Source organism: Balaenoptera physalus, assembly GCF_965194825.1.
Source record: "Balaenoptera physalus genome assembly, chromosome: 3".
NCBI lineage: Eukaryota > Metazoa > Chordata > Mammalia > Artiodactyla > Balaenopteridae > Balaenoptera > Balaenoptera physalus.
The window spans coordinates 17,430,037-17,457,257 of NC_138890.1; the positions used below are offsets into that span (position 1 = coordinate 17,430,037).

At 45.0% G+C, this 27,221-nt stretch overlaps 1 protein-coding gene across 2 annotated transcripts in view; it reads right to left on the minus strand.

Moving 5' to 3' along the window:
• Positions 1–1,867: 1,867 nt before the first annotated feature.
• Positions 1,868–27,221, minus strand: part of PRSS38 (serine protease 38) — a 143,214-nt gene continuing 117,860 nt past the window's right edge. Inside the window, exon 5 of one of the 2 annotated variants that reach the window (XM_082455127.1) lies at positions 1,868–2,511. In XM_082455127.1, the coding sequence (XP_082311253.1) occupies positions 2,047–2,511 (465 nt within the window). In that variant the 3' untranslated portion in view covers positions 1,868–2,046. Of the gene's footprint in view, positions 2,512–18,647; positions 20,904–27,221 lie in introns of those variants that run through there. The other variant, XM_082455129.1, reaches the window with a different exon arrangement.

A 27,221-nucleotide genomic window follows, 5' to 3' on the forward strand; every position in this document is an offset into this window, starting at 1 on the left:
GTACCCCTCACCCCACCTCTCATCTCCAGGTCTACCCTGGGCCCAACCTACCCGTGGAGTGCAGCTCTCTCCTGCCACCACCTCAGACAGACCCTGGTTTGCTTTGCCCTGTCTTTTCTGGAGCCTTCCCACAGGGACCGCAGAAGCCCCAGGTCCTGGTGTGTGTGTGTGTGTGTGTGTGTGTGTGCGCACGTGTGCGTGCGCGTGTGTGTGCATGTGTGTGCATGTGCGTGTGTGTGTGAGTGTAGGCTGGAGGCAGCCACCGTGGGTAAGGGCCACAACCCAACCCAACCCATACTGCAGAGGCTTGGAGCCCCCTCCTGGCTGCCCCCCTCCCCAGGTTGTGCACCTGCGGGGCTGATGGCGTCCAGGAAGGACACTTCTCCTGTACTGGTAGGAGGAGGAAGGAGGCAGGCAGAGGTGAGTGGGAAGAATCAGACTTGAGGCCCCTCCCAGGGGTGGACCTGGATTCTGGCTCCCATTCCAGTGACTCTCTGCTCCCGGGTAAGGGGTGGGCTCAGGCCGAGGCAGTGGGTGGCAACCCAGAGACCCCACTGGGGCCCAGGGAAGGAGACAGGCTGAGGACCTGGAAAAAAACACTCTCATCGTGAGCATAAACAGGGCTCCACCTCTGCCAGATGTTCCTGGAAAATGTTTAGGATCCACATCAACATATGAAATTCCCATCAAACCTTTTATTAATCGGAGGCATTTGCTGTCAATCCCCACCTGGTCCCTCTGGACATTCCTGGGAGGGGCCTGGGCCTCGGTCAGTGGGAGGGCTTGAGGCAGGGCAGGGCTGCAGCTGTCCCACGTTCAAGGCCAGGTTGGCTGCAGCTCCCCAGGACACAGAGACCAGAACCAGGCCCGCTGAGAGACCGAGACCTGAAACGAAGCAACCGTAGTGCTTCTGTGGGTCGTGAGTCCATACTTCCCACGCTCAGAGCAGCCCCTCTCCCACCCGCCCAACCCAGGGCTGCCAGGGGCCTGGCAGGGCCTGCAGGGCTGCTGTCAGCTATTTCCAGAGGTTCTGGACTGTGCACAGCGGTGATCCTTTTATGGGGTAGGAGACTCATAAAGAACCAAGAGCCCCACTTAGGAGCTGAGAGCTGGGCTGGCTCCCCAGTCAGGGAGAGGGAGGCTTAGGCAGGACTTCTGGGGGAGGGGGTTCTAGGAGAGGGGTGTCCTGGGGGAGGGGGATTCTGGGGAAGGGCTTCCTGGGGAGAAGGGTCCTGCAGGGGATCCAGTCAGCCTCTCCTCAGATCTGGATATCCACAGGCCTCCACCCCGCTTCTTCCCATCCTACACATGCTCCCTGCTGCTGCAGAACAACCCTCCCTAGTCCCCTCCCTTCCCAGGCCTTCACGGGAGAGAAGTTCTCTCCTGTTCCTGGAGGGAGAGGGGCTGGGCTCATTCTGTCCTGGGAGAGCATCCCAGAGATCTTCGTGGGGTGGGGGGAGCTGGGAGCTGATGCTGTAATTCCGTACAGAAATATCGGCTGCTTTCTTAAAGATTGTATGTATGTATGTATATTTGCCAGCTCTGGCCAGGGCTGTGGAGATGGTGGCGCATGAGAACAGCCCCCCACCTCCATCAGGGCCACCCCAGCTGACTCATAGCTCTCTGAGATGGAGATGGAGGGAAGGAACACTGTGTGATCCGCTCTTGGGTTCTCTCATGGCCCCAGCCTCCAATATGTGGAGAGTTGTAGCGGGGGGTGGGGGGGGGAGCATGGGGCGGGTGAAGTGCTGTTTTCATGATCACCAGGGCCTGTGTGTGCCTGGGTCACTGGGGAAGAGGAGCCTGAGAGCGTCCCCCGACCGTGAGGCCTGGGTGGGTGGGGTGGGAGCTCAGAGCAGCCCACATTCCCATGACCCCCACAGCGCCTGTCCAGTTGGGTCTTCTCTTTGCCCTGGGGAACATGGGCCAGGCAGAAGGGTAGAGAGCGGCTAGGATTGGGGCTGGGGGATTAGGGGGTGGTTCAACTGCCCCACCCTCCCTGGGGTTCCTGAGGACTCAGTGGTCAGCGAGACCTTGGGCTGTGGATTAGGGGGCCGGCCTGACCAGGACATAGCCTGGGGGTGCAGCACTTAAAGTGGGCCTCTCTCTTGAAGCTCTGGGACAGTCAAGGGTAGAAGGGGTGGGGGGGGGAATTCCAGGCACAGTGGGTAGGTGAGGGGACCCTGCTGCCCCCTCCACCCGTTTCCTGGGGTGAAGATCTTTACTCCCACCCCTCCGGAGGCCACAGTGGGGTGTCAGTCCCCAGCACTTATTAAGCACTGACAGTATGCAGCACCCAGTAATGAAGAGGGGGAGGAAGGAGAAGTAGGAGAGGTCCTTGGGTGAATGGGCGGGGTCTAAGACAGCGTCCTGGTTTGCATTCCCGCTTGTTAACTCACTTACGGATGGGGAGAGGGTGCATGCCTTGGAGCGTACAGGCGCCTTTCTGGGACAGAGTTCCTCAGCATAAGGGCTGGCAGGAGAATGCGACCACAGCAGCAGGCACTCCACCTGCGGTTTGCACAGAGACATACATTAAATTTAAATCTGCAGCTCCAGGCCTACCCTGCTCACAGCAACCGCAGCCTCTCTCTCCCACACCCCTGGAGCAGGGAGCCGGCAGCTCACAACGGAACTGGCCTGGGAGAGCCTGAAAGGGAAGGAGAAAGGGAAAAACCTTTGGTGGTGGTGGGGAGTCCCCCGGAGGGGGCGGGGTGAGACGAGGTGCTGTCAGAGGGGTGAAGTCCCCAGAAGAGGGAGGGGTGGGACAAGGGGAGGGGCTTGGGGGAGAGTCCTGGGAAAGGGGCCGGGCGAGGAGAGGGGATTTCAGAGGGGAGTGGGGTGGGTTCCAAGAAGGGGAAGGGGTGGAGGCTCCCGCAAGCCCAGAGGTGACCTGAGCAGCAGCGGTGGCCACAGCAGAGCGCCAGGGGCGGGAGTGGGACTGGTTGCCAGGGTTCAAATATTCTCTGCGGTACGTTGGGACGCGGTGTAGGGGTGGGGCCGAAGCCCGGCCCAGCCTGCCGGTTCAGCGCTGAGCTGCAGGGCAGGGGTCCTTTGCCTCGCAGATCAGGGGCCCCTGGAGACCCTGGAAGAGGAGGGGCTTGCGGTGGGGCTGGGAGGTCGTCTTCCAGCCCCAACAACAAATGTCCTGCTTAATGCGGAGGGGAAAGGGCTTCTGCGCCGTGGAGCTCTCCTCGCAGGGGCTGCCATCCCATGCCCCAGATCCTGCCTGGGTGGGGGTACCAGAGACCTCGGCCCCTTCCAGGAACCGCAGTTGAACTGGCCTGAGGAACCATCCACTCAGAAGTGAGGGGCCCTGTAGGAGATCAAATGACCCTTGTCTCAGGAATGACTCCAGGAGGGGACTGCCATGATGGAATCCTAGACAGGCAGCACAACCAAAGGGACAGACTGGGGTCTGTGTTGGCAAGGTCTGTATGACCCTCCTGTCTCCAGCCAGGGGCAGGAGCAGGCCTGGCCTGGACACTTATCACTGAGCAGGCGGGGAAGGGGTGATGCCTCCCCATGAGGTCATAGCCTTGACCCTGAGGTTGGTGGGGCACAGCCTTCTCCCTGACCCAGGTACAGCTGGCAGGTATTGTCCCTGCTGAACCCTTGGGCCTGATGGAGGGTCTTCACGGGCTGTTCTGTGGAGAGGGGTTGTGCTGGGCCAGAGTAGACCTCCTGTTCTTGTTTCCTGCTCTGTCCCCTCACCTGCTTGTCCATCTGGGCATTGGCCCTCCAGGAAGGACACATCTGTCCCAGGTACCTGCCAGGCCCTTCCTGGTTCGGGGCTCAGCAGGCAGGGGCTGGGGAGGGGCACCACCCATGGACACTGGCTTTGAATGCTGTTCAGGAGGGCAGCCTGTTATGATCCATCTCACAGGTGAGAAAACAACCTCAGAAAGGTTAAAATAGCTCGTTACACCCAGGTAGGGACAAAACCAGGTTCAGGCTCCCTGTGGGGTCTCCTCACCTGTGAAGTATGGGCAGGTGGCCTGCAGAGCCATGGCTGTGAGGATGCAGGTGTGTGCAGGCAAGGCTGGCACGTGGGGCTGTGTCATTCGTCAAGTTGAATGCTAGGTCTTTGTTGGGGGATGGGAGGGCTGTCTGACTTTTGGGATTTGAGGGCCTGAGAGCATCCCTTCTGTTGAGCTGTGAGAACTTCTGAGGAACGAGAGTCTTGCTGACTGCCCCGCCTCCAAAACTTCGACACTACTGTGTGAGATGCAGAACCTGGGAGGGGAGCAAGGGGTCAGCAGTTATCACTACCCCAGGATCCTGACACCAGATGCTCTCCACACATCCCCACCAGACACGTGGATAACAGGCTCAGAGGCCGAGCTGTCAGCCTGGGCCACAGTGGAGGTGGTGCTGGAGAGAGAGGGAGGGCTGGACTCAGATCCCCTCCCCTTCCTCCCACCTTGTAGCACCCCCATGTCTCCATTCCCCTCTCCGCATCATGTGCAGCCTTGCAGAGGAGCCTTCAGCCTGCAATTCTCCCACCCCATCTGTGCAGGGGAAGCCTGTTTTTGTCCCGGCACCTGCATGGTCATTGAACACTTAGACACTATGTGTCCAGCTAGAATTGGGCAAGCTCCCTACCACACCCAGGTGGCCCACCTGCCCACAGCTTGGCTCCTGGCCTGGTCTGGGGCCCAGAACTTTCCCAGTGGCCATGTCTGGAAGGTGTGAGGATGGTGGTCAAGAAGCACTCTGGCTGCAACATGACCAGGACGCTTGACTTGCTCAGTAAGTACAGGCAAGACACAAGACTTTATCTGGTCCTCTGGCTTGTCCAGCTTTGCGTTTTGGGGTTGGTGATACACCATGAGGACTCAAATCCTTGATTTTGATGGACTTGAGGGGAAGAGGTAGCTTAACTTAGTCATCAGGGGCCAGAAAGTCCTGGAGAGACCTGTGTCGCTCCACTTTGAGACCTGGGCCTGCACCCCCCCACCCCCCGCATGCTGCCCCAGCAGCTCCCAACCCTGAGCAGGTTCCTGACCTCTAACCTTTTCATCACTCTCTTTTATCTGTACCTGGGCAGCCTCTGCTTCCCCTAGCCCCTAGAGACAGACCACACAGGGGTGGGAGCTGGTTCTGATGACCCTCCTCCCTGCCCCATTCTCACTTCTGCCCCCCTCCTTTCTCCTCTTCTCCCCTTTTCTTCCTCTCTCTGTCCCCTTCTTCCCCCCCTTTTCCCTCTTCCCACTTTTTCTCTCCTGCCCTCCTTTTTCCTCCTGGCTCCTGCCCCTCGTCCCTCCTTCCCCATCTCCCTCCTTCTCCCTTCTCCTCCTGTCCTATCTCCTGTGCCCTTCTCCTGCCCTGGCCCAGGGCCCAGGACATTCTTGCATGTTTTGGGGCTCAGACAACAAAGTCTCTCATCCTCACTGTGGAGAGCCCCCACCTACCCTAATTCTTACTGCATACCTACACATGCGGTGCACAGATGCCTGCTGCTGAGACAAGCAAACTGATGTGGGAGACTCGGGGATGTCCCTCATCCCAGAACCTCCAAGCAGGGGAGGATGGCCCACTCCCGGCCCAGATGCTCATGTCCCTTGGAGACTGGGGACAAATCCACTTCCATGGCTCGACCTTGGGTAGCCCTCAGAATTCTTGGCTAATGAAACTACTGTATACGCAATACGTTTCGAAAATGTCCAGGAAAAGGGGTGTTTGTCAGTGTTTAAAGGCCACGTGACATTTCTCTGCTTCATGATCCTCTATTTCTCTCCACACTGAGCCCGCTCCGGTATCCAACCCCTGTGCTGCCTTCCCAAGGGGCAACTCCACCCACCCATGGAGCCCACTGACAGGGGTCCTGCCCTCTCCCCTCGTTCCCGGACACAGGCCTGCCAGACCACCACCACCTTTGTGATTCGGAAGGGCCACAAGTGCACAGGGTGACCTGGCTCTGCCTCAGTTAGGCCCTGCCCACACTAATGGAGAGCCCCGCCCCAAGCCTAGCCCCGCCTCCACTGAGAGCCCGCCCACCATGATCCCGCCCTTGGCCTGGCCCCGCCCCAACCTGGCCCACCCATGGAGAGCCTGTCCCCAGCCACCCTAGCCTAGCCCCGCAGACCCACTGTAGACTCACTAGAAGCAGCAGTGGGTGTTGTGAGCACCAGCTGTGGGTGAGGATGGAGATGCTGTACGTGGCAGGTGTGGTGGCCCAGGCACTGCCTCGATGACCTTGCCTTGCATCTGTGGGGCACACCTGACGCTGGTTTGGGGCGGGGATGGGGAAGGAGAGGCGTCCTTCGCAAGCATGCGGCATTCATGAATGTGCACCTTATAAAGAGACCTCAGCGTCCTCCACCCCTCAGGTCTTCAGAGACCTGTGCGCTCCTGTTCTCACTGGGATCGGCAAGGAGGCCGAGGGCATGACATGCTGGACAGGCTGCACCTGCTCCTCTTACACTTGCTTGCCGAGCCCATTGGAGCCTCCAGGACGGCTGCCCACCGCCTGGGGGTTCCTAGGCTGGCGGGGTTTGGGGGGCGGTGGGTCAGATGGAAAGGGTGTGGAAATACGGAGCTCACCAGCAGGCAGCTGCAGAGACGGAGCAGGTGCCCAATGGCTGCTCACACCCAGGACGACAGTCCTGCGCCTGGCCGCCACGTGGGAGGGGTCGTCGAGGGGCTGCTGCTCCTGGGAAGGCTCCGGTCGTGGGTCCTAACTCTCCTGGAAGTGTGCGATGATGTATGACATGATTTTATGACATGCAGGTTTTGCACGTTTTCTAGACTGATCCCCAGCTACCTTTTTTTGGTAATGGTTGCAGTTGCTACTGTAAATGGTGTTTCTATAGTATTTTCTAATGCCTGCTGCTGTAGAAAGATCAAATGACTTCTTATATTGGTCTCAAATCCATGCACCTTGCTAAACTTCTTTAGAAACTCTCCATATATATGGGGATTGAAAAAATTATCTTGTGATATTAACTTTTTTTTTTTCTGTAAATTTATTTATTTTTGGCTGCGTCGGGTCTTTGTTGCTGAGCACGGGCTTTCTCTAGTTGCGGCAAGTGGGAGCTACTCTTCCTTGCAGTGCACGGGCTTCTCATTGCGGTGGCATCTCTTGTTGCAGAGCACAGGCTCTAGGCGCGCGGGCTTCAGTAGTTGTGGCACGCGGGTTCAGTAGTTGTGGCTTGCGGGCTCTAGAGCGCCGGCTCAGTAGTTGTGGCACACGGGTTTAGTTGCTCTGCAGCATGTGGGATCTTCCCGGACCAGGGATCAAACCTGTGCCCCCAGCACTGGCAGGCAGATTCTTACCCACTGCGCCACCAGGGAAGTCCTGTGGTATTAACTTCTAATTGAATTGTTTTGCAGTGAGAGACATTGATCTATATGACACATGGTGTTGGAAACTGTGTTATGGCTTAAGAGATGGGGAATTTATATGGGGGCTGCCAGCACCTGGGAAGTTGTGCTGCTGTTGCTGCAGCAGGGGGGTCTGTGCCCCAGAGCAACCTTATGTGAGACCTTTTCGCCATCAGTATTGGTCCTCTCTGCCATGTGTTCTTTCAGAGTCAGATATTCCTATAACTATATCATTTTTCTTTTGGCCAATATTTGCCTGATGTATCTCTCCCTGCGTTCTTGCTTTCAACTTCCCTGCATTCCATTGTTACACTGTGTTACCTGAAAACAGCATAGAACTGGGAGTTGTAGCTTTTAAAAAAAAAAAAACCCCAATATGATCCTGTGTTTTAAGTGGTAAGAATAGCCCAGTATTTACTGTGATTATTGATATATTTGGACTTTTTTCTTTCATTTTATGTTTTTATTTCCACTTTAACCAATATTTCTTTTTCTTCTGCTTTCTTGCCTTAATGGAGAGTTTTGTTTTAATATTCCACCCCCCCCCCTTATTGATTTTTCTCTATACAGGCTTGAAATTTATACTTGCTGATTCTAGTCTTTCAGTGCTGCCTCTTGAGCTGTTACCTGACTATTTAAGTTAACAGAGACTTAAATAATATTTGATTACCTCCAAGGCAATAAAAGTACTGTAGAACGTTTTAGCTCCAATCATCGCTTTCCAACTTAGTATTGTTGAGTGTTTTAGTTCCTTCTTTAACCTCACAAATTAGATGTTGTTTTATTGTCTTATGGACAATGGTTGTTTGTATTCATCCACATATTACTGTTTTGTTTGTTGATCATTTCTTCTTACACACTGGACTGTCCTTCTGGGATTATTTTCCTTCTTCTCAAAGCACATACTTGAGAATTCCTTGAGAGCAGGCTCTGATGTTAAATTCCCTCCATTTCTGTTCATCTTGAAATGATTTTATTTTGCCTTTGTCCTTGAGGAATAGATTTTTGCTCAGTATACAATTCTATGTTGGCATTCATTTTCTCTCAAAACTCTGTAGCTGTTATTCTAATGAATTGAATCTATTGCTGCAAAACAAATTACGTCAAAACTTAGTGGCTTAACACAAAAATAATTTTCCACGGTGTCTGTGGATCAGGAATTTGGGAGTGGCTTGGCTGTTCTGTTCTGTCTCAAGATCTGTTGTGAGGTTGGATACTGTTACTGAAGGCCTGGAGATCTGCTTCCAGGGTAGGCCAGTCACGTAGCTGTTGATTAAAGGCCTCAGTTTGTCTCCACAAGGACCTCTCCACAGGTCTACTGAGTGTTCCCCTTCCATGGTCGTTGACTTTCTCCAGAACTTGCAGGCCAAGACACTGAGGTGGAAGCATGAATGCTGTTCATGTTTTAGCTTTGGAAGTCATACATCATCACTTCCTCAATATCCTGTTGGTCACACAGGGCCAACCCTATTCAGTGTTAGAGGGGACTACAAAAAGGCACAAATGAGGTGAGGGTTACTGGAGGCCATTTTGGAGGCTACAACAATAGCTTCAATTGTTGTTGTCTAGAAGTCTATATGTCTTTCCTTTATAGGTGATTTCTCCTCTCTCTCTCTGGGTTCTTGCCAGATATTCTCTTTGTTGTTGATATCCTTCAATTTTACTATAATATGTCTAGGTGTAGGATATGTTGTGCTTCCTACACTTGTGAATTTATATTTTTCATCACTTCTGGGAAATTCTCTTAATATATAGCTCTCTTAATGTTTGTGGCCATTCCCAAATAAATTCTTACCACTTTCTTCTTCTGAGATTCCAGACACAGACTAGATCCTCTCATTGTATCCCCTTGTGCCTCTTAATCTTTTTTCATATTTTCCATCTTCTCTGTTGCATTCTGGATAAATTCACTGGATACACCTTCTGCTTCACGACTTCTCTCTTCAACTATGTTTAATCTGCTGCTGAACCCATCCACTATGTGCATGTCTCTTTAAAATTTCAGTGATTATATTTTACATTTTTACATTAAAAAAATCCTGTTAATTCCTGAAGGTTTGCTTTTATAAGCTAGCTGTGTAATTGCATCCTTTGTTTTTCATTTTTAAAAACATTTCATTTGGGCTTCCCTGGTGGCGCAGTGGTTGAGAATCTGCCTGCCAATGCAGGGGACACGGGTTCGAGCCCTGGTCTGGGAAGATCCCACATGCCGCGGAGCAACTAGGCCTGTGAGCCACAACTACTGAGCCTGCGCGTCTGGAGCCTGTGCTCCGCAACAAGAGAGGCCGCGATAGTGAGAGGCCCGCGCACCGCAATGAAGAGTGGCTCCCGCTTGCCGCAACTAGAGAAAGCCCTTGCACAGAAACGAAGACCCAACACAGCTAAAAAAAAAATTAATTAATTAATTAATTAAAAAAAAACAAAAAACAAAAAAAATTTCATTAAAAAAATAACATCCATACATAAAATTTCACAAAACAAGATTGTGCAGCTGCAAGTTATCATGAAGGAAATGCCTTTATGGTGGGAACACCACCCAGATCAAGAAATAGACTGCATCTAGCAACCCAGAAGCATCCGTGTGCTCCTCCTAATAACTCTCTCTTTCCCCCTCCTTGTAACTTCCTCTAGGCAACCACTGTCCCAACTTTATAACAATTTATTTGCTTTTCTTAACACCTGTATTCTTAAACACCATAGTTTAGCCTTGCCTTTTTTTTGAACTTTATATAAGTGGAACTACACAGTATGTGTTTTGTTGTGTTCACCTTCTTTTACTCTATATTAGAGCTGTGAGATTCATGCATGTTGTTGCTTGTTGTAATCTGTTTATTTTCATTGCTGTATAGTATTCCATTGTATGAATATAGCACTTTTAAAAATACCTTCTTCTGTTGGTGGATATTTGGTTTTTTTCCCTGTTTGGGACAATTGTGAATAATGAAGCTATGAACATAATTTATTTGTATTTCTTGGTGTACATGTGCACGTATTTCTTTTGGGTATATACCTAAAAATGGTTTGTTAAGTCAAAGGATGGAGACATATTCAACTTCAGTAGATATTGCCAAAACAATTGAACCAATTTAAACTTTTCCCAGAAGTGCATGAAAATTTTCATTGTTCCATATGGTCTTTTTTTTTAAATATTAGGTATTATGGTGGGTATGTAATTGTATCTCACTATGATTTAAGTTTGCATTTTCCTGATGAGTAATAAGTTGGTTATTTGAATATCCTCTTTCAAGAAGTGTCCAGTCAAGTCTCATCCATTTTTCTATTGGGTTATCTGTCTTTCTTGGTTTTTTTGGAATTCTTCATATTTGTCAGTTTTATGAGTTATATTTTCTTAAACTCTATGGTTTTTCACTATCTCAATAGTGTCTTCTGATGAAAAGAAAATTTTAATTACAATATCAAAAATTTCATATTTTCGCTCATGGCTAATGCTTTTTTGTGTGTGCATACACTCTTTTAAAGAAATATTTGCCTACAACCAGGTTGTGAAGACATTCTAGCAGCTTTGTTTTGTCTTTCACAATTGGATTTAAATGCACCTGCAGTTGACAATGTGAGAGGTAGGAGTTGAGTTTCGTTATTTTTCCAGGTAGATATTGAAAGCACCACCCCTTCTCTACCACTCTGAAGTCATTTTGTCTTGTAGCAAGTGTCCACGCGGAGATATGTCTACTTCTCAGCTCTCTATTCCATTCCCTTGGCCCATTTGTTTATCTGTATACCAGTACCTCACAATCTTAATTACTATAGATTTATCATAGTAATTAAGTTAGTGTGCTTTTGTACGTTTTAAGTACATTTGTACTTTTATATAAATTTTAGAATCAGCTTGTAACTTCATACAATGGAATTTTTATTGCAATAGCATTGACTTTGTAGTCCAGCCTGGGAAGAATTGATACCTTACTGCATTGGGTGCTCCAATTCATGGCCATGACATAGCTCTCATTTTATTTAAGGGTTCTTTAGTTTCTTACAACACCGTCTGTAGTTTTTTGGGGTAGAGATCTTGCACATATTCTGCTAGATTTATTCCTAGGTAGATGATTTTTTTTTTATTCTGTTGTAAATGGTGACCTGTCTTCGACTGAGTTTATTGAACGTGTTAAAGCAGACTCAGGGAGGGAGGGAGTGGTCTCAGGAGAAGAGGCGTGGAGCAGCAGTGCAGGCGGAAGAGGAAGCTAAGCCAGGATATGGTCTGCACCGAAGCCCAGAGGACAGCTCTTGCACAAGAGCTGGTGGCAGAGTTTTTGCAGCCTTAAGGCAAAAGGCTGCGCCATCCTGTCAGATCTTTCATGGTCCCAGGCTGAGGTCTGCCCTGCAGGGGGGTGGTGCTAGCTTCCCAGACCAGGCACTCCCACTTGGACAAGTATAACCCTCTTGAGAAGAGCAGCTGTGAGCTGCTCCAGCCAACACTCACAGCAGCTGGCTGTGGGCACACCGGCTGCTACAGAGGATCTGGGAGAAAAACCAAGGGCATCCACCACATCCTCACTTCTCTTATTAAATTCACTCTGTCTGGCTAGCTTCCTTGAGATTTGGTTGGTCACACTTTCTTAGAAAATGTTGAAGAGGACAGTCGGTGGGATAGACCATGATCCTGCTGCTGCAGTAGGTCCTGAGCCCGATGATACTCATCACCCTCCCCCTCCTCATTCTACTTCCCACTGCCCTTTGCTGGCCTTGGTGGCTTGCCTGGGGCAGGGGGCAACCCAGGTCCTCATCCCTGAGGAGTTTGAGACACTCCTCAGGCCATAGTGACTTCATTTGCCACTTAACAGTCACAACTGGGCATGGGAAGAGCAAGAGACACCCCCAGGGATTGCCTGGGTCCAAAACATATTCTTTCTGCCCCTGCCTCCATTCTGTGGCTCCAGCCCAACTCCTCATGATGATCAAGGCCCATTAGCCCTGCCAGCAGAGGTGCTCAATCAGGTGGAAGCTATCACTTGAAGTCTGGTGGGACTCTTACTGCACTGCCTGTTAGAGTTCTCTCTTTTTCAGAACCAAGGTCTCTACACCATATAGCAGCCATTGATTTAAAGTGCATGCCACATTCTGAGACATAGTGCCCCATCCTTGTAGGGTTTTACCTCTAAGCTGGTGCCTCATCTGCACCTTCCAGAGGCCAATCAAAGTCAGCTTCCGACTGCTGGGAGAGGTGGTGGGTCCAGTGGATTCTCATTCTGATATTTTTGTGTATTAGCTGCCTATCTATATTGCCTCAGAAATACCAAGTTCTTACCAATTTCATCTCTATAGACGCCTGAGGGTCAGATTCCCCTGGCTGCCATTCTGACCTTGCTGCCCATTATGGTAATTGCTCATCCTGCTTCTGATAGTCATGCATTGCCCTGACCTCCATTATTCCAGAGCCCAACATCCCCGCAGTTACCAGGGAGCCCAGTTTGGGAACAGCATCTCCTACATTTGGCTCTGCCCACAGAGGACAGCTCTCTGGGGCACACCATATGCCCTTGATACATGCAGTGTTTTCGAGGTCCTCCTGTGGAATGTGGCAGGTGGTGGTTTCTGGTTTCATATAACTGACATATTCTAGCATGCCCACTTCTGCAAAAAGTACATTGGGGTTTTGATAGGCATTTCATTTAATCTGTAGATCACTTTGGGGAGTATTGCCATTTTGACAATGCTAAGTCTTTCAATCCATGAACATGGGATGTATTTCCATTTATTTAGGTCTCTAATTTTTTTCAACAATGTTTTGAGTTTCCAATGTACAAATTTGTGCTTCCTTGGTGAGTATTCTTCGTAAGTATGTTATTATTTTAGATGTTATTATAAATGGAATTGATTTCTTAATTTTATTTTCAGATTGTTCATTGCTAGTGTATACAAATACACTGATTTTTGTGTGTTGATTTTGCAAATACAGTGATTTTTGTGTGTTGACTTTGTATCTTGCAACTTTGCTGAATTCACTTATTAGGTCTGACTTTTTGTGTGTGTGGCTTCTTTAAATTTTCTATATATAAAACCATGCCATCTGAGAATAGAGATAAGTTTACTTGTTCTTTCCAATTTGGATAGCTTTTATTTCCTTTTCTTGTCTAATTGCTCTGACTAGGACTTCCAATACACTGTTGAATAGCAGTGGGGAAAGCAGACATCCTTGTCTTGTCCTAATCTCAGGGGAAACTCATCAGTCTCTCATTACTGAGTATGCTGTTAGCTGTGGGTTTTTCACATAGACCTTTTATCATTTGGAGGAAGTTCCCTTCTATTCCTAGTTTACTGAATGTTATGAAATGACATTCATATATATGAAATGATGCTGGACCTTGTCAAATGCTTTTTTTTTCATTATTTCAGATGGATATGTGTGTTTTCCCTTTATTCTATTAATATGGTGTTTTACATTGATTACTTTTTGTTAGTTGAACCATTCTTGGATTTCTGGAATGAATCTCACTTGGTCATGGTATACAATACTATTTTAAAAGTTATTTTTTAATTGAAGTATAGTTGATGTGTATAATACTTTTAATATTCTGTTGGATTCATTTTTACTAGTATTTTACTTAGAATTTTTATACCTATATTCATAAGAGATATTGTTTGTTTTTAGTTTTCTTGTGGTGTCTTTGTCTGGCTTTGGCATCAGGATAATACTGGCCTCATGGAATGAATTAGGGAGTGTTCCCTTCTCTTCTAATTTTTGGAAGAGTTTGAGGAGGATCGGTGTTAATTCTTCTTTAAATGTTTGATAGAATCCACCAGTGAAGCCACCTAGTCCTCAGCTTTTCTTTGTTGGAGGGGTTTTGCTTATTGACTCAATCTCTTGACTTGTTATATGTCTATTCAGATTTCTTTCTTCTTGAGGCTGTTTTGGTAGTTTGTGTGTTTCTAGGAATTGGCCCATTTCACTTAGGTTATCTAATTTGTTGGCATAGCATTCTCTTACAATCTTATTTCTGTAAAGTCATTAGTAATGTCCCCACTTACTAATTTTTAGCAATTTGAGTCTTCTATCCTTTTTTCTTAGTCAAGTCTAGCTAAAGGTTTGTCAATTTTGTTGATATTTTCAAAGAACCAACTTTTCATTTCATTGATTTTCTCTATTTTTCTATTCTCTATTTCTGTTCTAATATTTACTTCTGCTATCTCGAGTTCATTACTTCTGCTAGCTTGAGTTTAGGTTTGTTAGGTCTAGTTGATCTACAGTGTTGTTCAGATCTTCTATGTCCTTATTGATCTTTTGTCTGTTGTTGTATCCATCATTGAAAGTGCAGCATAAAGTTTTCAGCTATTCTTGTAGAACTGTCTATTTCTCCCTTAAATTCTGTCAATTTTTGCTTCATATATTTTAGGGATCTCTTGTTAGGTGTATATATGTTTATAATTGTTGTATCTTCTTAATGGACTGGGACTTCTTTCAATATATAATGTCCTTCTCTGTCTCTTATAACATTTTTTACTTGAAGCCTAATTTGTCTGTAAAGCCACTTCAGCTCTTTGTTGGTTAATATTTGCATGAAATATCTTTTTCCATTCTTTCACTTTCAACTTATTTGTGTCTTTGTATCTAAAGTGAATCTCTTCTAGATAGCATATGGATGGATCATACTTTTGTTTTTGTTTTTGTAACCATTCTTCCAGTCTCTGCCTTTTAATTGGAGAGTTTAATCAATTTACATTTAAAATAATTACTGATAAGGAAGGACTTACTTCTATCATTTTGCTATTTATTTTCTATATGTCTTATATCTTTTTTGTTCCTCAATTCCTCCATTACTGCCTTCTTTTTTGTTTGAGTTTTTCTAGCAAACTGTTCTGATTCCCTTCTCAGTTCCATTTCTGTATATTTTTTAGTTACTTTCTTAGTGGTTACCTTGAGGATTAAAATTAACACGTTAAACTTATGACAATTTAGTTTTAATTACTACCAACTTAGCTTCAATAGTGTACAAAAACCCTGCTTCTAACCAGCTCTGTCCTCCTTCTTTATGTTGTCATTGTCACAAATTACATCTTCATACCTTGTGTGCTCATTAACTTAGATTTATAATTATTGTTTTATGTGTTTGTCTTTTAAATCATATAGGGAAAGAAGAGAAGTTACAAACCATAATATAATTCAACAGGTCTTTATGCTTATCAATATAGGTACCTGTATCACTGCTATTTCTTTGTATGGCTACAAGCTACTGTTTATATCTTTCTTTGCAGCCTGAAGTACGCCCTTGGCATTTCTTGTAGGGTAGGTCTTACAGAGCAGATTTTGATATTTTTCATTTTCGTTATTAGTCAGTTTGAACTATTTTCTAGTATCCTCTTTGACTCAAAAGTTATTTAGAAGTGTATTTCTTAATTTTTAAACACGTTGGGATTTTCATTTAGAAAATCTTTCTGTTACTGATTTCCAGTCTAATTTCACTGTAATCAGAGAACATACTTCTGAGCTCATTTTTCTTCTCACTGCAGTACATTCTATAGTATTTTCCAGTGAGATTCTGTGTGGTAAACATCATGAGTCCTTGTATATCTGGCAAAATATTTTTATTCCATTCATATTTATTTGACTGATTTAACTGGGTGTAGAAACTTCAAATTTGTTTTCCCTTAATCTTTGAGGATATGACTGCATTGTCTTCTGTTATTCAATATATTCCTTATTAGGTAGTCTGATTTCAATTTGAATCTCTTTCTTTCTATCCTTTTATTTTGAACATTTATGATTTTTCTATTTGCTGTTGGTTTTCCAAAGTTTTACAAAGATGTGTCTAAGTGGACTTTTAAAAGAATATGCATCTAGGTCTTTAGTGAGATTAATCAAACAGAAGACTCATAACTTTCTTTTCACTAATGGAAAATTATTGGCCACTGTATCTTCAGATTTTACCTCTCTACCATTCTATCTATTCTCTCCTTCCAAAGTTGCTATTAGAAGTATGTTGTTGCTCTGCATTGTCCTCCATATTTCTTAGCCTTTATTTCTATCTGTTTTGTATGCTGGGAATTTCTCTCTAGTTGATATGCCAGTAAACTAACAGGGCTGTCAGTGAGGCCAATTCTGACCTTAAGGCCTGGAGCAGACCCTTGCAGACCACCCAAGTTCCAGGGATTCTCTTCCTTGGACCATAGTATACTTGAACTTCAATCATCAGCACCTGTGACCCCTCTTTGGCAAGCTGACCTTGACTTCTGGCGCCAGTATGCCTGCAGAGAACAGGAAGTTCCTGGAAGTTTGTGTCCCCCAGGGTGGACCACAGCCAATGAAAGTTGGGTATGAACGTTTGAAAGCCCAGATGTCCTGAATCAGGTCAAGACAGCTTTGAGGCATAAGTGGCACTCACAGTCCTTATGCAGGGCCAGGCTGAGGCCACCTCCTACTGGACGTTACCTCCATCAAGTCTTCCTCATCTCTGTCTGGCTCCCCTCTGCCTGCCTGTATTCTCCTGGGAATATTTTCTTAATAAACTGCCTGCACAACAATCCTCATCTCAGGGTCTGCTCCTGGGGAGACTGGCCTAAGACAAGCTGTTGTACTGATTTTATTTATTTGTTTTTACTGAGGTAGAATTCACATAACATAAAATTAATCAGTAACCATTTTAAAGTGTACAGTTCCATGGCATTTAGTACATTCACACAAATTACATCCTTTATACATTTGTGTGCACATTATAATAGATTTCTAATTACTGTATTATGCATGTGTCTTTTAAATCATATAGAAACATAAGGGGAGTCACAAACCAAAACACAGTAATACTTGGCCTTTATATTCACCTGTGCAATTATGATGAACAGTGTTCTTTATTTCTTGCACAGTTACAATCTACTGTCCAGTGTTCTTCCATTGCAGCTTGAAGGTCTCCTCTTAGCATTTCTTATAGACCAAGTCTAGTCATAATACACTTCCTCACCTTTGGCTGATCTGGGAATGTCTTCATTTTTCCTTCATTTTGAAGGACAGTTTTGCTGCTATGGAATACTTTGTAGACACTATTGATCTTTAAATCTCAGTGATTATATATTTTTAATTTCCCAAATTAACATTTTCAGCCATCTCTGTTTACTTCAGAGCATCCTGTCCTTGTACCCTAGGTGCTACTCTATCCTCTATCTCTCTGAATATATTAAATACGCTAATTAAAGTCCTTTTAGGAACTGCTCTATTTTTAAAAAATTTTTATTGGAGTATAGTTGATTTACAATGTTGTGTTAGTTTCAGCTGCACAGCAAAGTGAATCAGTTATTCATATACATATATGCACTCGTTTTTAGATTCTTTTCTCATATAGGCCTTTACAGAGTATTGATGAGAGTTCCCTGTGCTATACAGTAGGTCGTTATTAGTTATCTATTTTATATACAGTAGTGTGTATATGTCAATCCTAATCTCCCAATTTATGCCTCCCCCACTTACTCCCTGGTAACCATAATTTTTTTTCTACATCTGTAACTCTATTTCTGTTTTGTAGATAAGTTCATTCATACCCCCTTTTTTTAGATTCCGTGTAGCTATATTATATGGTATTTGCCTTTCTCCGTCTGACTTACTTCACTCAGTATAACAATCTCTAGGTCCATCCATGTTACTGCAAATGGCATTATTTCATTCTCTTTTATGGCTGAGTAATATTCCATTGTATATATGTACCACATCTTCTTTATCAAAGCAACTGCTCTATTATTCCATTTCTTTTGATCTAAGCTCTTCTGTCAGATTTACCTTCTTTATGCTATTTCCCAACTGACTTTTGGTTGTGTACATGTCAAGTTTGTTTTTTCTATTATGTCTGTGTGTGTTCAATAGTAAAGAGTGCTTTCAACCTATACTCTAAGCTACCATCTCTAGGCAGAGGGTTCTCTGACCTCATTTCTCTGCTCTCCCAGGAAGCCAGTCTGAGGAGCTCATCTACCCACCCATCTTGGTCTCCTCAAGTCTAGAGGAGAGAACACAGAGGTGTTGAATGCAAGCAGACCTTAAGTAGCAAGATTGCCAGCAGGACCAAGGAGCCCAGACTGGTGAACAAAAAAAGGCCTTGGCTCTGAGCAGCTGCTACACTGAGACATTGTGTGTGCAAAGGGGTCAAGGGGCCTGATGTTAGGGCAACAAATGCAGGAATTCCGGGTCTCCCTTTTTGTAAAGCTTCAATGACCTTATAAAAATCTCAGACACGATTACAGCTCAGAGCAGCCCGTCGTCTCCTGCATGTAATCCTTGGGTGCCCATCAGCCACTTCAGGACCACATCCCTTCTAGTCTTGCTTCAAGCTCTGGCACCCAAAGCCTGTTCTTCTTGTACTCAGTCCCTCCACATCTATGACAGATGCAAATGGACAGAAGGTAAAGCGATTTGGGGAGAGAGAATATGCTGCCTGAAAGGCTGGAGCTTAAGAAGCCTGGCGAGCAGGGTGAGCCCTTTGTGTCTTGAGAGACATAGAACGACCTTGAGGTGCTGGCAGGGTCAGGGAAGCAGGGTCCCCTGTGGGGCCTGAGACACCCCTGAGGAGGTGGCAGTATACTCAGCGAGATGAAATCCATCGATTCTGTGCAGTATGAGAATTGGCACGTTCCTCCCTGTGAACACAGGGAGGACAACCTTTTCTACGTGGCATCCAGATGTGGCTCGATTTACAGACCAGCAGTCCCCCAGAATTCCCCTGAAGAGAAGAGTTTGCTGTGGGCTGGGAGGAGACTGGCCCTCCTGTTTCCTGAACTCTCACTTTGATCACCAGGCACCATAATCCACCAGAATCTGGTGGTCAGGCATCCCCTGGGAGCTGACCAAGAGCTGGATGGGGCAGACCAGGCTGGTGGCGAGCAACTCCTCTATCCACTCTGGATTCAGTTGCCTGCTCACTCACAGACATAGGCTCCAAAGGCCAGAGTTGAAATCCTTCTGCACACGGGTGTGCGGTATCCCCGACACTGGCCTGCAGAACAGAGGGCTCCTAAGAACATCACCCTTGAGGCTCCCTTCCCACAACCCCTGCTGGGGTAGGCATACACACATTGCAGGACCCCTGCCCAAAGGGGCCAACAGGGAGCGGCCCAGTGCCCAGCCTGAGATCTGCACATGCTGCAGTCCACTGGACACCAGGCGCCCTGCTCACTGGTCCCTGCCCCACAAGCACCCCTGAAGCTGCTCTTGCAGGGCCTGACTAGACATGAAGCTGTGCTCTTGGAGTCCCTAGGGCCAGGCCTTCTAGGCCCCTATGATCTTTGCACACCTGGACTCCCTCTGAAAGCTCCCCCTGCTCAAACAAGTGAAATGTTGGAAACTGCTAGATTCAACTTGCCATTTTTGCCACTGTAACTCAGCACCTCCAAGCCAGGCGTTGCTCACTTCACAGTTGCCTGCAACAGGTCTTTCTGGGTATAGAAACTCACCCACACAGACAAATTGGGAGGTAGGAGATTGCTCCTGGGCTGACTGTGAAAGACCCCCTGGCAGTGGGATTGCTCAGGCCATGACTGAGAAAGCAGCCTCTTGTCTTACTTTGTCAGTTCCTGGAGGAATGTTGAGGTGTGAGCTGGAGCTGGCAGGGGACTGAGCAGTGCTGGGCTGATGCCAGGACTCTGTATACAGGCCTGCCTGCATGCTTGCCTGTGTGTACAGTGTGGTTTAGGTGGATGGACCTGTGATGTTTGAATCATGATTTCATGTTGAATTTTATCAAAAGTGTTCGAAACGCTCATGTGTGTTTTCTCTTTTATTCTTTTGATGTTAATTATAGTTATGCCATTTCTACTGTAAAACTATCATTGCCTTCCTGGAAGTAATAAGAAAATGAAAGGCAAACAAAGGAAATAAAGAAAGTAAAGTCCTTTTATTTTCAGATGATTGATGACCTAACTTGGAAACCTAAGAAGAATCTACAGACAAATATTGTAACACTTGGACAGTTAATCAGATTTAATGGATTGGAGATCAATATACAGAATAATTACACTTCTCTCTTAAGTAACAAGTAGCTAGGTGAGACTTTCAGAAGTGGCCACTAAGGAACTCTGTGGCTCTGCAGAGGCCTTGTCAGGCCAGGGATCAAAAGTTGATTCTACAGCCCACCGAGGGATGGCCCTACTTGGAAGGTGCCTGGAGACTGCATGCCCAGGAGCTGCTGGCGGGTGTGGCCCTATGGCATCACCGTGCTCACAGGAGGCAGGAGCAGGAGAAAAACGCAGCCCATGTGCCTGCGCTCCTCACAGTCTCATTTGTAAGAAAATCACATCGTCAGAACCTCACATGGCCTACAACAACTGAAAATGGCCTAGCCTGGAACAAACTCACAGGCAAGCTGACATGAGACCACACACCAAGACAGCCACCCAAGGAATCACAGAAATTCAGGGCAGATGTAGGGAGGAAGCTGCTGGTCCACGCCCTCCACGGCCCCTGCCTGTTGATGGTGAGAAGAAGCAGAGCTCTGGATGGACATGTTGGACCTGAGTAACACTGAGACTGAGGAGGTCTCCACACAGGGCTGGGTCTCCCTTCCAGGCCTCTCAGGACTGCAGCTCTGTAGGCAGCAGAGTTAGAGGACAGGCTGAGATGCTCTGCAGACAGAATAAACGTTTCCACAGTCCTGTGGTGTTGGGGAAACAAAGGCCAGTCAGTGGGAGGAGGGCTGGAGAGAGCCCTGGTGGGGTGAGTTGAGGACCAGGAAGGCCTTTCCAAGGGCACTTGCTTGTTCTGGGCCTCCTATCAGCCCTGTTGTGGCTTGGCTTGGCTGTGGGTGGCTGGAAAAGAGGGACCAGCAGAGTCCTGGCAGCTTGTTGGGTTGGGTGACAAGCTGGAAGAGCCACAAAGACAAAGACTGTTTCCCGAGTAGGAGAAATTCTGAAACTTCAGACAGCAGATTAAGGTCCAAGACAAAAATCTCAAGAGACAAACACATTTTCCAGCTGTCTTTGATGTGGAGACCTGAGTAAGACCTTGGGGAACACACAGGATTTCTCTGAAGTTCCTGGAGCTATGACTAGACTGCACAGAGCCTTGATCCTGGGTCATCCGCATATAACTAAGGTCATCAGACCACACCTGCCGCCTGCCCAGCAGAGGGGACCAAAAGACCCGTAGCTTCCACCATTCTTATGCAGAGGACCCTGGCATTCAAGCAAAACTTACTAGGCAGTGAGAGAGAGGATCGAGCACCGCCACATCGGAGGAAAAACAGACAGTGGATAGGCTTGCCTAGCCTCCCAGGAGGTGAGAAGGAAGCCTGTGTTGCTAGCAGCCTCCCATCTCTCCTGCCCCTCAGGTATGGGCGTCTCTCCCGCCTGAGTGCTGCCCAGGGCCCGCCAGTGCCAGGGAATGTGTCCATTTATGGGGGGCTGTGCTTAGAGGTCCAGCTGCCAGAGACTGGGACAGTCGGGGGGCTTACCAGCCATCCCCCTGACCGCTGGGAGGATGTCCTCTGCTTCATTCCTTTTCTCTTTGGGACCTCTGTCCTGCTGGGTGGGCAGGTCCACCTCTTCTCAGTTTTATCTATGCATTTCTTTATGCCCATTTATTGCCACACCAGTCCTCTTAACCCCCTCCACCTGAGGCAATTATTTACATATTTTCAAGGTGCATTTTTATGGGAATGTGTCCTTGCAATATGTGTATTATTCTGTGAGCTTGCCTTTTTTTAAAGTTAGGTGAGATTCACGTATAAAATTAACCATTAACCATTTAAAAGTGAACAGTTCAGGGGCATTAAGTACATTCTCACTATTGTGCAACCTCCAATTCCAAATGTTTTCATCACCCCAAAAGGAAAACGCATACCCATTAGCAGTCATACTCGACTTCCCCCTCATCCCAGCCCTTAACAACCACTAATTTGCTTTTGTCTATTTGGATTTACCTCTTGTGGGCATTTCACATAAATGAGATGATACAATATGTGTCCTCTTGTGACTGGCTTCTCTCACTTAACATGTTTTTGAAGTTCATCCATGTTGCAGCATGTATCAGAATTTCATTCCTTTTTATGGCTGAATGATATTCCATTGTGTGGATGAACCACACTTTGTTTACCATTTGTTAATGGACATTTGGGTTGTTTCCACCTTTTGGCTGTTAACTCAATGCCGTTGTGAACATTTTCGTACAAACATTTGTTTGAATAGTTGTTTTAATTTCTCTTGGGTACATACCCAGGAGCGGAATTGCTGGGTCATATGGTAACTGCATGCTTAACTCTCTATGAACCACCAGAGTGTTCACCCCAGCCACTGAGCCTGTACACATGCATTTTTAGTTTATATAAACAGTTTACGCTTTAGCTTTCATTCTGTTTTACTTTATTCTCCAAACGTGAGGTGTGTAAGGTCACCTGTGGTGTTACGTGTGCACCTAGATCCTGACTTTATTTGCCTCGCAGCTTATGCCATGGTGAGCTCACCACATTTCACCTACCTAATGGGGGGCAGCCAGTTGTTGGCCCCCCCACTCTCCCAACCCCCAGCCCCCAAATTTCAGTGATTCGAATCCTCCCCTGTCCCTTTCAGGATCTGTGGGGGAAGGAGATACAGGCAGGAACTTGTTGGGTCCTAGGGTGAGTGTATATTCACCTCAAGCAGCAGTGCCTGTGTGTCCTGGCAGACCAGCACCGGTGGACATTCCTAGCAGCAGTGGTTGGTGATGAGGCTGAGCATCTCTGCCTGTATACTGCAACTTGTCAGGTTTCTTTATATGTAAATTGAGACTTCACGCCTTAGTCCATTTTCTTTTGAGCTGTTGCCTTTTCTGACTGATTTGCAAGACTACACTATGTATTTAGACATTATTCACCTGTTGGTTTTAGGCATTTCAGACTTCTTACATTCTTCCAGTTGTCCATTAACTTTGTCCACATGGTCCCTCATTGAAAAGACGTTCTTTAACTTGCTGGAATTAAATGACTGTTTTTCCCCAGATGGTTTGTGCTTTGAAACTTTTGTATAAGAAGTTCTTTTCCACTCCTTGGTTGCAGAGATGTTCTGCATTTTTGATTAACGTTTATTTTTAAGTTTTGTGTTTAGGTCTTTAATTGGTCTAGAGGCCACTGCCATAGGTGGAGCTGGTAAAACCCTGTTTTGTTTTCCATCCTGTGGTGAGCCCCTCTTCCTGATGCTGTCTACACTAAACAGCCTGGCCTTTCCTCGTCAGTGGCACATTTTTCACCTGGGTCTCTTTGAGCTCTCTCTTCTCTTCCATTGGACTATCTGTCTTTCACCAAAATCAAACTCTTGTTATGAAAACCACCGTGGATTTGAAGTAGGTATTCATTCATATTCTCACACTTATATTTCATGTTGACCTAGCTATTTAAAAACCTTTATTCCACTGTATACATTTTAAAAATTAAATCTATGGAATTTCTTTTACAAACTGACATTGTGGAATTTTGAATTTATAGATTTATTTGGAATGAAATGGACATTTATTAATATTGCATTATCTCATTCAAGACTGTGCAATGTCTTTTTATCTTTCATTTCAATTTCTATGCCTTCTTTGCCTTTATTAGATTTGGAAAGTTTCCTCCAGAGAAGTTTTATGTGTTCTTAACAGTTCCATTTATCTTTATTTGTGATTATGTTTTCTGGTTAGTTATTGCTGTGTCAAAAAATGCTATTGATTTTTGTAGGCTGATTGTGTGTCTGGAAAACGTGCTGAATTTTTAAACATTGTTTTAATAGTTTGTTGACTCTGCTGATTCTTCTAAGAGGACAGGCTAGCCTATCATCTGAAATATCAGCAGATTTACTTCCCTTCCAGTCCTTCCTCTACTCAGCCTTGGCCAAGATGTCAATATGCTATAAGCACTAAGGGGCGTGCTGAGCACTCTTTCGGAGTTCCCAGTCTGGACAAGGCTGCACAGAGATGTTTTCCTACAGTGAATGTTCTCACATTTGCGTAGAGCCTTTGCCAAGGCAGGATGTTTCCCTGATGTATACCCAGTTTGCCCTGGGTGTATTTTAATCAAAAATAGAGTTGACGCTTATGAAATGTCTTTTCTGCATTGATTGGAATAAACATATGATTTTTCTCTGTTAATCAATTAATATGTTTTCTGCTTCTGTGAATGGCTAAGTAGTGCCTATCAGACCAAACTTCCTGCAAATAACAACTATAAACTTGTATAAAACATAAAAAAACAACCACCTAAACACTTTGAAAAGTGAATAGCCTTTTCAAAGTACCAACTTTTGACTTTATAGATCCTCTCTATCACATGTTTAGTTTCTGTTTAATTAAATTCTCTTGTTTTAGGTACATTTCTTGTAATAGTATATGGTTTTTGCTGTTGTTTTTGTTTGTTTTTTACCAGCCTGACCACACTTGATTTTCATTGGAGTGTCTGGTACATTTATATTTAGAGTAATTGCTGGTGTGTTTTTGGTTTAAATCTACTACTTTATTCCATGCTTCCTATTCTTCCTTCCCTTACGCTGGTTCATTTTCTCTTCTTTCCTGCTGCCTTTGGATTGGCTGATAAAGTCCTCCACTTCCTCCTTTATTATTTATAATTATACACTCTGTTTCTATTCTTTCAGTTTTTATTCTAAAAACTATAATTTATAATCATAATTTAATCAAAGAATAAAATTAACCAGAACTTTTAGTCATCCTGGATAATATGAGAACTTAGCTCTACCTCCTCCACCCTAATCATATGTTCTGTTATGTAGTCTTTTATTTTATTTTATTTTTTAAATTTTAATTTCATATTGGACTATAGTTTATTTGCAATGTTGTGTTAGTTTCAGGTGTACAGCAAAGTGATCCAGTTATACATATACGTATACTTATTCTTTTTCAAATTCTTTTCCCATTTACGTTATTACAGAATATTGAGCAGAGTCCATGTGCTATACAGTAGGTCCTTGTTGGTTATCCACTTTAAATACAGCAGTGTGTACATGTCAATCCCAGAGTCCCAATTTATCCCTTCCCCTCTACCTTTCCCCTTTGGTAACAATAAATTTGTTTTCTAAGTCTGTGAGTCTGTTTCTGTTTTGGAAATAAATTCATTTGTATCATTTTATTAGATTCCACATATAAGTGATGTCATATGATATTTGTCTTTCTCTGTTTGACCTACTTCACTTAGTATTATAATCTCCAGGTCCATCCATGTTGCTGCAAATGGCATTATTTCATTCTTTTTAATGACTGAGTAATATTGCATTGTACATATATACCACATCTTCTTTATCCATTCATCTATCAGTGGACATTTAGGTTGCTTCCATGTCTTGACTATTGTAAACAACATTGCAATGAATATTGGAGTGGATGTATCCTTTCGACCATGCTTTTCTCTGGATGTATGCCCAGAAGTGGGATTGCTGGATCATATGGTAGCTCTATTTTTAGGTTTTTAAGGAAACTTCATACTGTTCTTAATAGTGGCTACACCAAGTTACATTCTCACCAACAGCATAGGAGGGTTCTCTTTTATCCACACCCTCTCCAGCATTTATTGTTAGTAGTTTTTGATGATACCCATTGTGACTGGTGTGAGGTGATACCTCATTGTAGTTTTGATTTACATTTCTCTAATAATTAGCCATGTTGAGCATCTTTTCATGTGCCTATTGCCATCTGTATGTCTTCTTTGGAGAAATGTCTATTTAGGTCTTCCACCCATTTTTTGATTGGGTTGTTTGTTTTTTTTTTGCTATTGAGCTGTATGAGCTGTTTGTAAGTTTTGGAGATAAACCCCTTGTCAGTGGCATCATTTGCAAATTTTTTCTCCCATTCTGTGGGTTGTATCTTTGTTTTGTTTATGGTTTTCTTTGTGCACAAAAGCTTTTGAATTTAATTAGATCCCATTTGTTTACTTTTGTTTTTTCCATTACTCTAGGAGATGGATCCAAGAAAATATTGCTGCAATTTATGTCAAAGAATGTTCTACCTATGTTTTCTTCTAGGAGTTTTATAGTATCCAATCTTATATTTAGGTCTTTAATCCATTTTAAGTTTATTTTTGTGTATGGTGTCAGAGAATGTTCTAATTTCATTCTTTTACATGTAGCTGTCCAGTTTTCCCTGCACCATTTATTAAAGAGACAGTCTTTTCTCCATTGTATAGTCTTGCCTCCTTTGTCGTAGATTAAGTGACTACAGGTGCAGGGATTTATTTCTGGGCTTTCTATCCTATTCCATTGATCTATATCTCTGTTTTGTGCCAGTACCATACTGTCTTGATTACTGTAGCTTTTTAGCATAGTCTGAAGTCAGGGAGCCTGATTCCTCCAGCTCCATTTTTCTTTCTCAAGATTGCTTTGGCTATTCGGGGTCTTTTGTGTCTCCATACAATTTTTTTTGTTCTAGATCTGTAAAAAATGCCATTGGTAATTTGATAGGGATTGCATTGACTCTGTAGATTGCCTTGGGTAGTATGGTCATTTTAACAATATTAATTCTTCCAATCCAAGAACATGGTATATCTTTCCAGCTGTTTGTGTCTTTGATTTCTTTCATCAGTGTCTTGTAGTTTTCCAAGTACAGGCCTTTTGCCTCCCTAAGTAGGTTTATTCCTAGGTATTTTATTCTTTTTGATGTGATGGTAAGTGGGACTGTTTCTTTGATTTCTCTTTCTGATCTTTCATTGTTAGTGTATAGAAATGCAACATATTTCTGTGTATTAATTTTGTAACCTGCAATTTTACTGAATTCATTGATGAGCTCTAGCAGTTTTAAGGTAGTGTCTTTAGGATCTCCTATGTATAGTATCATGTCACCTGCAAACAGTGACAGTTTAACTTCTTCTTTTCCAATTCGAATTCCTTTTATTTCTTTTTCTTCTCTGATTGCCATAGCTAGGGCTTCCAAAACTATGTTGAATAAAAGTGGCAAGAGTGGACATCCTTGTCTTGTTCCTGATCTTAGAGGAGATACTTTCAGCTTTTCACCATTGAGAATG